Source organism: Euleptes europaea, chromosome 13 (genome assembly GCF_029931775.1).
Source record: "Euleptes europaea isolate rEulEur1 chromosome 13, rEulEur1.hap1, whole genome shotgun sequence".
Lineage (NCBI taxonomy): Eukaryota > Metazoa > Chordata > Lepidosauria > Squamata > Sphaerodactylidae > Euleptes > Euleptes europaea.
This window is the reverse complement of record NC_079324.1, coordinates 30563411-30580233: the sequence shown is the minus strand read 5'-3', so window position 1 is coordinate 30580233 and position 16823 is coordinate 30563411. Positions and strand designations below refer to the sequence as shown.

The 16823-nt window shown below is 45.1% G+C and overlaps 1 protein-coding gene across 1 annotated transcript in view; it reads right to left on the bottom strand.

Moving 5' to 3' along the window:
* Nucleotides 1-12102, bottom strand: part of CD99L2 (CD99 molecule like 2) — a 65213-nt gene extending 53111 nt beyond the window's left edge. Inside the window, exon 1 of the mRNA XM_056859002.1 lies at nt 12036-12102. Coding sequence (XP_056714980.1) covers nt 12036-12102 — 67 coding nt within the window. The remainder of the gene's footprint in view (nt 1-12035) is intronic.
* Between the last annotated feature and the right edge of the window lie 4721 nt (nt 12103-16823).

The following is a 16823-nucleotide window of genomic DNA, read 5'->3' as shown; positions in this document are numbered from 1 at the left end:
CTGAGGAGGGCGGGGTTTCGGGGGAGAGGGACTTCAATGCCACAGAGCCCAATTGCCAAAGCGGCCATTTTCTTCAGGCAAACTGATCTCTATCGGCTGAAGATCAGTTGTAATAGCAGGAGGTCTCCAGCTAGTACCTGGAGGTTAACCAACCAAACAGCACTTATGACCAAATTATGCCATTATCAAAAATATATTCTATCAAAAAAATTTGATATATAAATTCTAACAAATGATATCTACTACTATTGCTAAGGTTCCAACAATGTTACAATATTACTAAGGTTCTTAGTAATATTGTAACATTGTTAGAACCTTAGCAATAGTAGTAATAATTTGTTTTGATATAATATATTTTTGATAATGGCATAATTTGGTCATAAGTGCTGTTTGTTTGGTTAACCTTATATGTTCAGCATGAGAACTTTTTTTATTTAACTATGGTACCTGGAGGTTGGCAACCCCAATTTTAGGAGCCTAGGCCTAGGTCAGGCAGCCAAGAGATTACTGGGAACGGGGTGTATGGGGTGTGTGACATGGATGATCGGAGGAGGAAATGGACACTGCAAAGACAGTGTCAAAGAATCTAGCTACCATATGGGTTGGAAAATCTGAATTTTCCCACCTACGCAGCAGCCATTTAGGCTTCAATGCGTTCTTTCCCAAAACCTCATAGCAAAACAATTCTGAGAAAAATCAGAGAAACCTCAGGAGGTACACACATGGACTACAATGCTTTAAGGAAACGGGGAAATCCTCCTTCCTAACAACATTGAATTCAGGGAAGATAATGCATGAGGAAATGGCCCCAATGTATTTGTGACATAAAGGTAAAGGTCCCCTGTGCAAGCACTGGGTCATTACTGACCCATGGGGTGACGTCACATCCGGATGTTTACTAGGCAGACTTTGTTTGCGGGGTGGTTTGCCAGTGCCTTCCCCAGTCATCTTCCCTTTACCCCCAGCCAGCTGGGTACTCATTTGACCAACCTCGGAAGGATGGAAGGCTGAGTCAACCTTGAGCCGGCTACCTAAAACCGACTTCCGTTGGGATCGAACTCAGGTCGTGAGCAGAGCTTGGACTGCAGGACTGTAGCTTACCACTCTGCGCCATGGGGCTCTATTTGTGACATACTATACAGGAAAGGATATGGGAGAGGTCTGGAAGCAAGTAACACTGTTTTCCACTTCAACCCCACCAAATTGTCTTATTTATTGCTGTTGCCTGAATTATTTTTATTGTATTTTGTAATCCACTTTGGTTCTCAGTGAGAAATGCAGACTACAAATAATAATATCAAAAGCATTATTGTTGTTGTTATTAATTTCCAAAGAACAATGGAGTTAATTGAGAGACAACTGAAAGCCTCGATCTATACCAAGTAAAAAGGAATGCTTGATAAGAATACATACCATCATCTAAATGGTAAAATTCGCAATACAACAATATTCTAAAGAGGTTAAGCACTGGAAACCCTGCTGGCCTCCATTGTTATAATGAGAACAAGATTACTAGGTGAACTAGTCAGTAGCTTCTTAATGTAGCTTATGCATATTTAGTTGATGTCTTAATAATTATTAATTCTGTATTTTTCTATACTGTGTAAAATAAAAAAGAGAATTAACCTTCCTCACCTCTCAGATGGTGGAGTCTGCCTCAGCTCTTAGAAAGGACAAATGGCAATATGCAACTCCTTGCCAGTCTTACCATTCACCAATGTAGACAGATGGGCCAAAGGGAATCACAATGTGGAACATTGTATTCTGGCCCCACTGGCTGTGCTGGGTCTTTTTTGCATTGGTTGTTTCTGTTGGATATGCTGCTCTATCGATGCACAGTTTTTTGTAGTCGAAGTCTCAAATCACTCTGCACAGGGGCTCCCCACTCCCCGGAATAAATTCCCGGAGTACTTGGGATTACTTGGAATAAATTTCTACATGTGCCAGTGAAAATTTGGGGTATCTGAACCAAGAGGGGAGTGGTCACCGGAGGACGTGTATAAGGTAAAGACAGCAAATCAGCCCGGTTCTGTTTCATTGGGCCGAGGTCTGAAATTGACACACTCTCTGTGAAACTGACCAAATAAGTAGATGCATAGGTCCTTTGTAATTATTTCAGCATTCAGGCCAGGTGTGAAACTGACCAACACTTGCTGTGAAACTGACCAAATAAGCAACCTCATAGTATTCCAGCGTTCTCTTGGTAGCCCTGCACTTGCAAAAACAAACAAAAAAGATGGCTTTGAGGGGAGGGGTTGTGACAGTCGGGGAGTGACAGCGATGGAAACAGCCTGTGCTTAAAAGGCCCTGGAGTATACCTATTAGGGTTCCTTGCCCTGAGAGCTGTAAGGAGGCAGCTTCACTCACCTAGACTTCGGTAATGTACTACTAATTGAGCTATGGAGCTGTTCTTTCAATAAAGCTATGGTCTTGTTAACCACAAGTTCACAGACTGCATAGTCCTACTGGAGTCCAGGGACAAGATGAGGTTTCATCTGGATTGCTAACCAACTATACCCAGGGTGTTCTAGCAATATGCCTAAGCCAACTGGGAAGCCTTGCCTCGGACTGGTCTGGAATGGTCCCAAGTCTCACTTCTGCCTGAAGGTTGCCAGCCTCCTGGTGGAGCCAGATCAGAGATCAGTTCCCCTGGAGAAAATGGCTGCTTTGGAGTGCAGACTCTATGGCATTCTGTCCCATTGAGGTTCCTCCCATCTCCAAACCCCGCCCTTACCTGTCTCTACCCCCAAAACACCAAGAATTTCCCAGCCTGGAGTTAGCAACCCTATTGACAATTGTTCTTTGGTATCGCGACAAACATAACTTGGGTTGTATCCTTAATCTATTGTGGTCAGGATTCCTGTCACCCTACAAAGTCACCCTGAAAGAAAAGTAAATCTCTTTAACATATGAAAAAACTGGGGCTGTCTACACACAACCACGTACAAAGTGTAAATTGCCCCTCAAGGTCCCTGCCAACGTGATTTTTTTAAACCTAGCAGTGTCAGACATTTTATCCACTGCATGCCTTGCTAATACAAAAAACCTCTCAGACAGTCAAGATCACAGAGCCTTTTCCCACAGTCACCTGGAAGGCAAAAGTCAGGATAGATACTCAGAGGAGAAACTCATTTAAGTTTAGTCCTAGAAATATTATAGCTTAATCCTGCCCTACTTCACAGAGCAATCGTTCTAAAATAATGAGATTTAGAAAGGAAATTTGTTGCAATTGATGTATGACAATAAGTACCCCTCCTCCCCCCAAAAACAGGGCAGAGAAACCAGGGTTTTTTACATGCACCCCACAAATGAGGGCCACTCGTATGAACAAGTGACACTTTAGTACATAATGCAGTATGTATTGTGCCTGGGATGACCGCTATAGTGTGGGAGAGGCCGTCTGAACAATGGACTTAGCCAGGATCTAACCCCTCATGCTCCTGTCCAGATGTGCTGGAAATCTATTAGTCCTTGTGCCACAGTATGGCCAAACAAGAAACTCACGTCCATCCCAAATTAGCAGGGCTGCAGCATTTAATCCATTAATCAGTTAAGATGACTGGATCATAAAATGTTTTGACTGACTAAAAAGGAACCCCAATATACCCAGGCATCAGATTTCGTTTTAATTAATATTTTTAATGCAAATACTTGTAAAAACTTCAGGTTGCAAGCACCATCTTGGAAAAAGCATTTTTCTGTTTCTCTTATACCCAGAATACAGAAATGTTAGGCATGGAGGTTGTCAGATCTCCCTTGTACTGACGCTTGTGCCGTTAAAGAATACCCACTGCTTTTAAACTAATCTGATGTTATGAGAACACGATACACACTTTGCCTTGAAGACAGTTCAGAGTCCCTGAAGCAGTATTAGCTATACCTCAAGATAAACTATCTGTAGGGCTGAGGCAGCTCTCCTCATAATACATTCCTGTATAATGATTTGGTTAATTTGGTTATTGGTTAAAGATCAAGCAAACGACAGCTTTACAAAAATTTGCCAAATTCAGCAAATGGACAGCTCAGGATCTCTTTACTCTCGTATGGAAGAATTAATCAATGTTCCTTTTATTTGGCCTACTCGGGTCAAAAGCATCCTTCCACTACACTACGTTGGTTTTACAAGCACAGACGTATACAGTGCCCACTGTGTGTGTGTGTGTGTGTGTGTGTGTGTGTGTGTGTGTAAAGTGCCTTCAAGTCGCAGCCAACTTATGGCGACCCCTTTTGGGGTTTTCATGGCAAGAGACTAACAGAGGTGGTTTGCCAGTGCCTTCCTCTGCACAGCAACCCTGGACTTCCTTGGTGGTCTCCCATCCAAATACTAACCAGGGCTGACCCTGCTTAGCTTCTGAGATACGACAAGATCAGGCTAGCCTGGGCCATCCAGGTCAGAGCTACTACAAGCTGCTAAATAACCACTCACCCGAACACACATGGCATGTGAGAATTGTCTCCAAGGGACCGGGCAAGAAACATACACGCATGCTAGACTTCTTCCTCCCTTTCAGATCACAAATTACTAATAGAGGCATATATGGGCAGGACAGTAAAATGGCTTTTCTAGACCAATATGTTCTGCACAATTGCTTGCAAGGTTGGATTGCTGTATTTTTTATCCAACCTTACCCTGATTCTGACTTTTCAAAGCACTGATTTCCAACCACAGGCCAGATCAGAGGTGAAGTGCTCTATAAATAGCCTGATTCTCACTGTCATCTTGGAGCCCGTAACTCAAGCAAGTAGTACACACGCTATAAATACGACAGACACCCAGATGAGAAACATGGATTGGAACCAACTCAATGTCTCCAGAATGTGCAAGGAAACAGATCAGCCCCTGCTGTGAATCGTGTGGGTTTCGGTTGCCTTAAGCCTCAATTAATGAAAGCAACAACTTGTCCTTTTGCCCTAAGCAGAAAAGAAATAATTATTTAGGAATTAAGATAAGTGGGGTATACAGCCTTTGCTGTCATACAGCACCAGCTGAAGCCAAGCATTTGAGGTCTACAATCCGAAACCTGTTTATTAAAGAACAACCCCCCTTATTTTGTTTCAATTCAGAGTACTACATCCGACCTTCCTACCGTTTAGGTCTTCAAGGCAGTTTACCAATATGCTTGAACAAGTCTATTTCACGTGTTGGCAAGGCTACAATGAACTAACAGCCTCCTTGATCCACTGGCTGAGGTCCGCATCAGAGGGCCAAGAGCCTCTGGCCTTGCTGTTCGGGGTTGTGTGCAGGACCAGCCACTAGATACAGCAGGGCTTAATGAAGAGTAAACACACATATTATCCTACAAACTCTTAGCCCCCGCTTCCAATGTACAAGGAGGACAATCAAAACACACACAGTTGCTCAAATACAAGAATGTAAATCATAAAATCCAGAGTTCAAAAATACAAACCAAATGCACCACTGGAATGGGGCGCCAGGTTAAGTTACGTCTAATTCAGTTATCTCAAATTTTGTTCAGATATTAACAATGGGGTAGAATCAGAAGTAAGAAAGAATTTCAAGTGAGTCAACCACCAAAAGCAAGACTGGTGAAAATGGCTTTGCCTACTTGATTTCTCTATGTCAGGCTACATTAAAAGTACAGAACGGGGGAGGGAGATATATTGCAGTGTGGGCCAGATATTCTTTTAAAGAGACACTCAGTATAAAATTTTATTTCAGCTGTTATATTTGGAGCAAGGAGGATTTTTTATGTAGGTCAAATTGGCTAGCAACCTTGGGATTTCTCTGTGAGAGCTTTCACTTTGAAGCATGATTCTTGGCTCACTTGCTCGAGTTACCTAAACCAATGGGTCATGTGAGTATCCCCCTTGGTGTGATGACCTTAATTTGCTCCTGATCTTTGTTGTGGTTTAGATCCTCCAGCTTCGGTGGGTGATGCATTTTTCAGTCTTGTTATTTTAATTTGACAGCGCGGAGGTTCTGAACTGTGCCAGGGGTTTCAGGAAACAAACCGACAGATTAACAGTATAATACTAAACCGAGTTACACCATTCCAAATCCATTGATGTCAATGGGTTTAGAAGGGCATAACTCTGCTTGGGATCACACTGAGTACTTTTCCATCCACCACTAATGCAATGCACCATCTCATGCTAGAATTATTCTGGGGTGCATGCTCAAATCAGTCTAACAGGCAAGGTCTAACAAACTGAGGCTTACCAATGAATGGGGATGCAGAGGATCTGAAAACCGGGACCAGTGAGAAGTATGTAACCCATCCTGCACCAACCAATTCTTTTCTGACAAAGCTATTTTTCCTTTGTGGATGGGTCTTCCCATCTCAGAGTCCAACTGGGGGAAAAAACATTATTTAAAAACTAGCCAGAGGCAGAAAAGGGACATAGACAGAGGAAAATTGTCAGGTGGGGGACAGGTTAAGCACTCTTCTCCTCCCAACTCCAGATTATGCTTTGCTCATAGTACAGTCATAGGACATTCAACAGAATTCTCATCAACACACATACAATTGGATCCAGCCCCCTTTCCCACTCGGTCTCCCCTACTTCCCTTCTTACGAACCCATTCCCATCCTATGTGGCTGTTGTCAATGCAGGCCCCACGAGGCCCAGCACAGCCTTTTAAGTGGTCAAAGGGGACCCCTTCTCACCCCCTCACCACCATGGAGAGGTGGGTTGGATCCAACTCTGAGAGTTTTAAGTATAAAAGGATCTAATTCCATGCAAGGACTGGCAATACCTGCGTTGTGTTAGCAGCAAGACATGTTTACATGCTCTGCTTTAGCCTTTTAAAACCCAATTTAACATATATAGTTCCAAAATAATTTTGCATACTGCTGCTCTCTGTTAAGGTGTGTGTGGGAAACAGGTCACTATTTAGATGGACATAGAAAGCACTAGTGACTTTAAAAGGGGACTACACAAATTTCCGCAGGATGGGTCCATCAACTGTTCTTAGCCAAGAAAGCTAGATGGAACCTCCATGCTCAGAGACAGTACACCACTGAATACCAGATGCTGTTGGGCAAACCAGAGGGCAGGGCAGCACAGGAGATACTAAAGAACATTCAAGTGAGGTCTGGTATGAGCGAACCTGGATTGAACACCATGTTTAAACACCATAACATCCAATACCTATACACAGTACTTTATCAGTCGACACCATCCACATAAGTTTAACCAAGAACCATTCAGTTATGATTCAAGAGGCAATGGTCATTTATTATCTAATAATAATTTTATTTCTTTTATTTGATAGATTTTTGTTTGGTAGTGATTTGCTATTTTAAAACCAAGTAAAAATTGAATACTTTTGAAAATAAAGTATGTGTGGAGGAGTACAGATTAGCTCCAACCAGGTGGCAGAAGATGGAGGAATGTGTGCGAACCATCAAACTAACTTTACATGTTGGATTGAACCTGAAGTCATAATACCACAAGGAACCAACAGACTGGTTCACATTCTCCAGAGCACCTCCACACAATGACAGCCAAGCATGCGGTGGACCTAACATACAATCTGTCAGAGATGCAGTTACAGCTGCAACATCCTAGCAGCAATCTCCAACAAACTGAGCAATGTTCTGCCACTCAAACCACAATGCTCCCAAGAACTGCCTATAGGATGCCACAGCTGTACCCAGGGACCTGGCAGATCACACATTGCATCATTACACTCGGGACAGACAAACTGACATATTTTTATCCAGATGTGAATGTGATGCAATGTCTACGAAACTGTGTGATGTAACCCAGGAATTCTCTAGTTCGACTCTCGCTTCTGGAATGAACCTACTATATGACAACACTAATATCTCTTTCTCCCACACACACACACACCCCACTCTTTACAACACAGGGATAAGAATAATGGACTGTTTGCATAGATTACCAAGGTAATCCATATCAAGTACTTTGTACACAAAGGACCAAGCTTCTATTGGGGGAAGAGCAGAGGGGCAAAGAGTTATGATCATCTGAACTTCCAATTGCAAGTGGTGTGTATTCTGGCTCGGTAACTGCTTTACTAGGTTGATACCTGCACACATAGTATTTGAGAGACTTATACTAACCACTATTATAACAAGAACCTATTATACCAGATGTTTGAGTAATTGGGAATAGAATTTACAACATATACACATGCCTGGTTGGGTTTGAACTGTTTGTATTTGTATTCATTAATGTATTTCTGTAAATGTGTGCAGATTTACAAAGGGTTTTAATTAACCACTGATGAAGGCCCCATAGGCTGAAAAGCATTTGGTATGTTGTTATAGTTATCAACCTCAGGAAATGCCATTGTGCTATTTTAATGCTTTTAAATAATTTTAACTTTTATATAGCGCTTCTAATAAATTATACTTTCAGTATTTATACATAGACTTATATATATTTTCTTTTCTCCCAATCTTGGGTACCCAGCTTTTGTTTTTAGGTTGGGTTTTATTCCCCTCCTTTTTGCTTCCACTAGTGTATTCTGGCTCTATAGCAGTATTGGGAAGTTATGTTTTATGAAGAGATCATATACTGGTCAATTTTTAAGTGTGTGTGTGTTGTAGAGGCACAAGAAGGTTTATTGAACTTCTGCTACCAGAGCAACTGGCATATCACAGAGCTCACTAAGGTGACAAAAATGAGCATGAACATTTTCTAGCTGTAGAGAGGATTTCTTTTCAACTCCTTGAGTTCTGAACAATTCTTAAAAACCCTTTCACTCTGATATAGGTGATCTTGGTTTCTTTTTCCCCACTTCCATTTATGACAAAGTTTGTAAACAGCTACTCGCCTACTCACCTGTGGCAAATGAAAATTTACCTCGAGGCGACCACACAGCAGATTTTGTAAAACAAAATAAATTTCGTTTTATTTTTCCTTCTTTTTTTCAAGCTGTTGATTTGCCTCAAATGGCTTCCTTAGGTATGACTTCCTAAGGAAAGATCACTGCTGCTGTTTCGGTGAGCTAGTGAAGATGTTTGCAGAGCAGCCCAAATAGAATTAGGTTAGGGAATACAGCTTTATATTAAAATAGCATATAAAAAGGGAATGTTTTAGAGAACTGTAAAAAAAAATAGTTTGGTCCCTTTTTCTAGAAATACCCTATATGTCTAGAAAAAATTAGCAGTATATAAATTAAGAAACCAAGTGGTCAAACATTTTTACTACTATTCCTGGTACAAAGAGATACAAAAAATTTGAAAAATTAACATTCTACAGATGTGTTTTATAAAGAGTTTAATATTCATTCTACTTCTCCCTAAGCCATTACATGTTCAACAGGCACACTATCCATGTACAAATATGGCTAAGGTAACCTTTAAAGGTTGAGGCTGGAAGGCCCAATGAAAGCCTTCAGTCGATTGTGAAGTCCCCCAAGAAGCTATCACTTATGTATCACTTGGGCTAGCATATTCTGCAGGGCTCTTACAAGCAAAGGGAGGATTCACACACTATGCAGAAACAAGAATCATCAGGGTTTCCAAATCCTCATGGCTGCAGCATGTAGTACAAGGAAAAGCTAAAGCATTGGTTGGGTTTTAATTTGATGTGGGGGGGTGCAACAAAGGGGACGTCATGATAGGAGGTTTGCAGGGGCAAGAAATAATTCATCCTGAAACTGGCTGCCATATATGAAGGACAGACAAAAAGGAAAATACTTCACACCATGCATAACTGGCTACCAGAGGGTGGGGATATAGGGTTGCCAACCTCCAGGTGATGGCTGGCGATTTCCTGGGATTACAACTGATCTCCAGGCGACATTTCACCTGGAGAAAATGGCCACTTTGGAAGATGGACTTTATGGCATTATACTCCTTTTAAATCCCTCCCCAAACCCCTCCTCAGGATCCACCCCCCAAATCTCCAGGTATTTCCCAACCCAGAGCTGGCAACCCTATGTTGAGACAGCCAATAGCTTTGATGGCTTTAGAAACAGGTTGGACAAGTTCACAGGAGATAGTTGAATGAGTGGCTAAATGGAACCTCCATGTTCAGAGACAGGATACCTCTGAATACTAGGTGCTGGGGACAAAGACCTTTCATGAAGGCCATTCCCTTGCAAGGCCTTCTTGTGAACTTTAGCTAGCTAGAAACATAATGTTAGACTTATCAATTCATCTCAGAACACAAGAACAGATCTGTATGTCACCCCAGCACTTATGCCCACGGCCAGGTTCAACCACTGCAAGTTCAAAGGGGGACAACTGTGCTGATTTTGAAATGTATGTAATTCATGTCCCTGTTAACCCAAACTTGGGTTTGTAACATCCAAATGGACTTACTGCTGCAATGACAAAATGAAATTAGAATTATAAAGTCTTTTTAAAAAAAATGAGTACTAATACTGCATGGGTGTGTTTGTGTGTATACATGCTCTAAAATAAACAGATTTAATCCACCACTTCTATTTTTAACAAGCTCCTCTTTAAATCAGTTTTTGACTTTACATAAATGACATTTCACTTCCCTGTGCCAAACCAGTGATTATCCATTTAATGTACAAAGTAAATATTTCAATTTCTGCCACTAATCTTGCCCTGTTGGCACTTCTGGTATGGCACAAAATTTGATTTCCTCTTCTTGACTTACAGTGCAATCCTATGCAAAGTTACTGTGGTCTATTGATTTCAATGGGTTTAGCATAGGGTAACGCTGCATAAAATTGCACTATTAATCCAGATTATATTAAATGAAACTGTTTGCTAGGTAGCAAGAAGAACCAGCAAAAATGTTGAAGAGGCTGGATTGGAAAACCTGCTTTGCAGTTCTTTGATTCCATAAAGACTGCAGATTCCTAGAGCATCAATATTGGCCTATCACAAGATAATATGCACACCCACCCCATAAACTATCCATATTACCACTTTAGATATTGCATGTAATATTCCCCCAAGCATGTAAATGGGAACATTCTGACAGCTATTAGGGGGAAGGAGTAAAAGATGGCTTGCACAGAGAAATAAAAATCCTGAACTGGCTTTCCTGAAATGACAACTGAGATCTGCAAATCTTCCACCTGAACACATTTTGGACTGGGAAATACAAACATTTTGCTTCCTCGCTCAGTCTAGCTGCCTCTCCAATCTACAAGGGCCCCCCAGCTCCTTCCCATTGTTCTCTAGCAAGACGAGGCTTTCATATTGGAGATCTCTTCAGTGTTTTTCTCCACCAAGGATGCTCACACAACGTAGCACAACGACCTAGACTCTACTTTGCCAAAACTCACCAGTAACCTAAATATTATAAAAGAGAGGGGGGAAATGCTATAGAGATGTAAGAGAAATCAGGCATCCCCGCAAAAAGAGGCAAAAACAGATTAGGGTACAGTTCGTGCTCAGGGTTTGGATGCCTTTCTGGCCGACACGGTTTCGTCACGCCCATCCCGCCCATCCCCGCAGCTGAACGGGTGCCTTTTCAGGAGGGACAGAAGATGCACCTTGGCAGCTTCTCGCCCTTGCTGGCAACCTGGCGAGATCTGCAGCGCCTCGTCCGCGGCTCTTTATGCTTCCCTGGCACAGCACGCCCCCAGCCACAATAGAGGTGGGGGGGAGGAGGAGGGTCTTCCCTTCCATGGGCGCGAAAGCTGCACCGATGGGGAGGCCAGCAGCCCCCCAGCTAGCCGGCAGGGGGGTTCGCCCCGTTCCCTTTTGCGGGGAGGGGGTCGGTTGGGGGGTCTTTCAAGCGGCGTCCCCGCTCACGGAGCATCAAGGCCCGGCCGCATCCCGCACCCACCTCTATTGTGGAGGGGGAAGCTCATGCGCAATGATGCAGGCAGCCCAACCCAGACGAGCAGGGCACGGAGGAGCCCCCCCCCATCCAGACGTGCCCCCCCACACACACACAAAGCCCCGGGACGTGAGAAGAATAAGCAGGGGCGGCAGGGGAGAGGGACACAAAGGGCTGCAGGGGCAAAGCCCTCCCCGGGGGGTCCCTTGGGCCAGGCGAGGCGGGATGGCCGGAGGATCCCCGCAGCCCCTCTCGGGGGAGCATCGAGCCGCGTGGGGGGGGATCCGAACGCGACGCCCCCCACCCCACCCCACCCCGAGGCTTCTTACCTCTCTCGCTCAGGGCGGCGACGGCGAGGAGGAGGAGGAAGAGGAGGCGGCGGAGCTTCTCGGCCATCTCCGAAGCGGGCGCGGCGGGAAGGGGCCCCAGGGGACGCCGGAGCGGACGCGGCCGGAACCGACGTGGTCTGGCTGCCCGGCCAGGCGGAGGCGGGGGGGGGAGGAGGAGAAGGGCGGCCGGCCAGGTGCAGCAGCCCTTGGACAGAGAGAGAGAGAGAGGAGAGGAGAGGAGCAGGCAGGACCAGCGGCGGCGAGGAGGAGGAGGAGCGCCGGGGACGCGTGGAGAGGGGCGCGCGGCGGCGGGGCGTCCGAGGCGCAGAGAGGCAGACCCTGCTCGGGGAGGGCGAGGCCTGCGCAAAGATGCGCGGGCGGAGCGGGGAGGGGGGAGCAGAAGGGCGGAGCTCCCGGGTTTTTTTTGGGGGGGGGTGTTTTATTATTTTCCACTTAAATCCTATTTGGTTTCATCATTCAATTAACATATCTGTATAACATTGATGTGGTCAACAAGGGTTCGTGGGGGGGGGGAGAGAGAGAGAGAGAAAGAGAGAGACCTGGGATCGTTGTTTCAAGGAAACAGTTCCTTTGCAGCTGCTGACTCAGAGGCCCGAATGGGCAGAAACCTCTGAGCCCCGATTGTACTGAGGGAGAGAGCTTGATCCAAATTCAAGATGTGACAACCCATCGACATTCAGGGTAGGCTGATAGCGCTCCAGACATCGAGGCGGCAGTGGAGTAACAGTTTCACCCGGTTCTTGTTATGGTTTACTGTAACCCTCCATGACTCTTGCCCCAACAGACATACACACACCGCGAGATCCTGCCCAGCAACAAGCTATTCCCTTGCTGTCCTAATACATTTCCATACATTTACAGAAAGGAAAAGAGATTATTACCAATTGCTAAATCAGTGGATCTTCCATAGTCAGGGGAAGTCTACCTTGCTGTCTCAACATAAGCCATCGTTGTCTAATCGCCACGAAGAATTCTATCTTGTTGACTTCCCCTCCTCTGTCTATTTTATATATCTGTGGTTCCCTTTGTAATTAAGTTCTAATTCATTATGTTATTTCATATATAAGTTTAACTATGTACCACACTTTGTTATAATCTAAATTATAACAGCAATATTTTTCCGACTTGGATCATTTGAATTAGATCAAAACATAACCTTTAATATTTCCCAAGTTAAATTCGTTAACACAGTATGTTGTCCATGCCTCCCATTCTCCCATAAATTCCACGTTTTCTTTTTGATTTACTAACGCAGCGAGGCCTGGCCCGGATTGATGCTGCTGCTGCTGCTGCTGCTGCGGAGGCTTGGCGGGGTGGCCTGGGGAGACCCGCCCCGACGGCTGGGCCGGGGGCGCTGCCTCTCCCACCTCCCAGGAGAGGCGAAGGGGGCCAGCGGGCGATTGATTGCCCCGGCGGGAGGGGAGGGGAGGGGAGGGAAGGGGCGCTGGTTGCCTTGCTGCTGTCGCGCCGAGAAGCTAGGGTTGCCAACCTCCAGGTACGAGCTGGAGATCTCCCGCTGTTACGACTGATCGCCAACCGATAGAAGATCGGTTCGCCTGCAGAAAATGGCCGCTTGGGCCATTGGACTCTATGGCATTGAAGTCCCTCACCTCCCCCAACCCCGCCCTCCACAGGCTCCGCCCCAAAAACCTCCCGCCGGTGGCAAAGGGGGGCCTGGCAACCCTCTTAGAAGCGCCTGCGGCTGAAAGAGCCAGCGGGGGGCTTGGGCGCGGCCCCGAGCACGAGATGAGCGAGCAGGGCGCCTCCACGCGCTAGGGAGGGGACCCTTTGCCGAGGACGGAGCGGCAGAGCATCTGCTTGGCATGCAGAAGGGCCCCGGTTCAATCCTCCGCAGCTCCAGTTCAAGGGACTAGGCAAGGAGGTGATGTGAAAGAACCCTGCCTGAGACCCTGGAGAGCCGCTGCAGGTCTGAGTAGACAATACTGAGGCCATTTATGCATGGGAGGCTTTGCCTTGGATTTGCCGCTCTCTAGATTAACATTTTCCCCTTCCAAACTCTCAAAACTCAACAATAAGCCCCCATGCAGAGTTTTGAGAACTCGGTTGGGGAAAATGTGCATCTAGAGAGCAACAAATCCAAGGCAAAACCTCCCATACATAAATGGCCTGAGTAGAAAAGAGCAAGAGTCCAGTAGCCCCTTAAAGACTAACAAAAAGAAGAAGTGAGCTGTGGCTCACGAAAGCTCATACCCTGCCAGAAAATATTTTTGTTAGTCTTTAAGGTGCTACTGGACTCTTGCTCTTTTCTACTACTGCAGACAGACTAACACGGCTACCCACTGTGAATAAATGGCCTGAGTCTGATTCGATATAAGGCAGCTTCATGTGTTCCCTCGCCCTGCTTGTCTGCCCGAAGCACATAGAGCTTTCCCCCCACCTCGGCCTCCTAGTAAAGTTTTGCCTCTTAACATTGACCTCTTAAAATGAGTTCTTCATTGTCATCTTCATAACCCCCCCCCCAAGGTAAATGTCACCAAGATCATGTCCAAGTAAACATGCAGAATTGCGGCTCTTCGTTTGAAAACTCCTGGGTGAAATTTGGTACACACTATAGACTGCCAGTTTTTAAAACAGATTATATAGATTACATTTCATGTGTGTAAATCAGTTTACATACGTTGGTACATCATCCTTACCTCTACAATCATAACCCCTTAAACATGTTACAGAGAACATGCATACAATCTGTGTGTAGTATATTCTCATCATTTTTTTCTTTCTATGTGCCTTAAATTACTTTCAATATATATACAGCTGAACCCACAAGCCCTTTTCAGACATTACATCCATGCATACCAGGACCTGGAAACCATGTGTTGATCCCTCAGATAAACAAGGGCACAGTGTTGTCTGAACTGGGGCAACATGTGCATTTTCAGCGTCCATAAACACTGTATGTAACACTGTTTTTTCAGGGCTCTGGTTCTTATATACCACAGCTGTACACACATGCAACATATGCACTTTGCCCCTGTTCACAGAGCATAGTTATTGCGTGCATCAGGAGGATGCAGGTAGTGAGTGCTGTTGGTATGTCAAAGGATATTATGCATATACACACCCTGTTGTTAGCCCTGTGCATTTATCTGCTTCTTGGTTTGTCCTTGTGGTGCATTTGTACTAGTCTGAATTATGATAGATTGATAGCTGGAAACTCATATAATCTGTGAGGGTTTACCTTCTTAAGTTAAAACTCCACTTTATTTGAGTTTAAGTAAACCTGCATTATCCCCATATTACAGATGGATGAGGTGAGTATTTGGTGAATTTATAACAGGTGAAATTTAAAATGAGGGCTGTCTTGGCTCATGGCTGAGGGCTTTCCTTTTCCTACTTGCTTGCCTTTAACAGCTTTCTAACACTGCAAGTAAGTAGGTATATCTTTGTTGCTATCTCCTAACTGGTACGGGGGGGGGGGGGGGATAAAACAGGAGAATCCAACAGTAGCAAACAATCCCAATCACCTTTTTGGGATCTTTTCAGGCATTCCAACTACAACCTGTTAAAAGGGAGGGGGGTCCTTCAGCTGGGCTTTCAGTGTCAGAGTGTGCATGGGTTCTGCAGGGACTGCAAATCTCCTCTTCAGTTTGTTCTGCAAAGATTCTCTGGTTTGACATAGGTTCTGCTGGGCTTTATCCTGGGTTCTGCAGGGCTTGCAAAATCCCTCCTTCAGTTCTGCAGAGATTCTCCAGTTTGACATAGGTTCTGCTGGCTTTATCCTGGGTTCTGCAGGGCTTCTACACATTGATTCTGTTGTGTTGGGCTTGCGTTGTCAAAGTGTGCCTGGGTTCTGTAGGGCTTCTGCCCATTGCAATGGGTTATGCTGGGCTAGTAAAAGTGGCCCCTACTGTGCTAAAGATTGCTGTGCTGTGCATCTATGGATTGCTCTTGGTGGTGAAAAAGAAGCAAAAAACCCCAAAAAAATCCCCAAAATGCTGGCATTCTGTGGTTTGACATAGTTCTACTAGGCTTTCACTGCAAGGGTGAGCCTGAGTTCTGCTGGACATTTGCACATTGCATTTGGTTCTGCCCCCCCTTCGGTTTCCACTGGAGAGATTCTCTGGTTTGACATAGGTTCTGTTGGGCTTGCACTGCCTGAGCGGGCCTTGGTTCGGCTGTGCTTGCAAAATAACACACACACACCATGCTTAAGACTGCAGTGCTGGGCTTCTATGGACTGAAGCTTTTCTCTACCTTAAGGAGTCTCACAGTGGCTTAGAATCACAGTCCCTTCCTCTCCCCACAACAGGCACCATGTGAGGTAGGTGGGGCTGAGAGAGTTCTGAGAAAACTGTGACTGGCTCAAGGTCACCCAGCAGGCTTCATGTGGAGGAGTGGGGAATCAAACCCAGTTCTCTAGGTTTAAGTCCACCTCTCTTAACCACTACACCCTTGGTTATGAAAAAGGGGGAAACACACACACAAATATTGGCATTCTGTGTTTCTGACAATGTTTCTGTTGGGTTTGCACTGCCAGAGTGTGCCTGGGTTCTGCCGGGCTTCAGCACATTGCCCTGGGTTTTCTTGGGCTTGCAAAAGTACCCCACTGTTTGATTTTTGTGTGCTGTGATTCTCTGATTTTCATTGTTTCTGTTAGGCTTTGCCACATTGGCTTGTGCTTCTGCAGGATTCCTAGTTTGGTTCTGTTGGGCTTGTTCTGGTTCCTGGGGTAGGCAGCATTGACCTGTGGTTGCTCACAGACATGCCTGTTTCCTTTTTTTTCCTGCTGGGAAAAAGGCCGGCTTT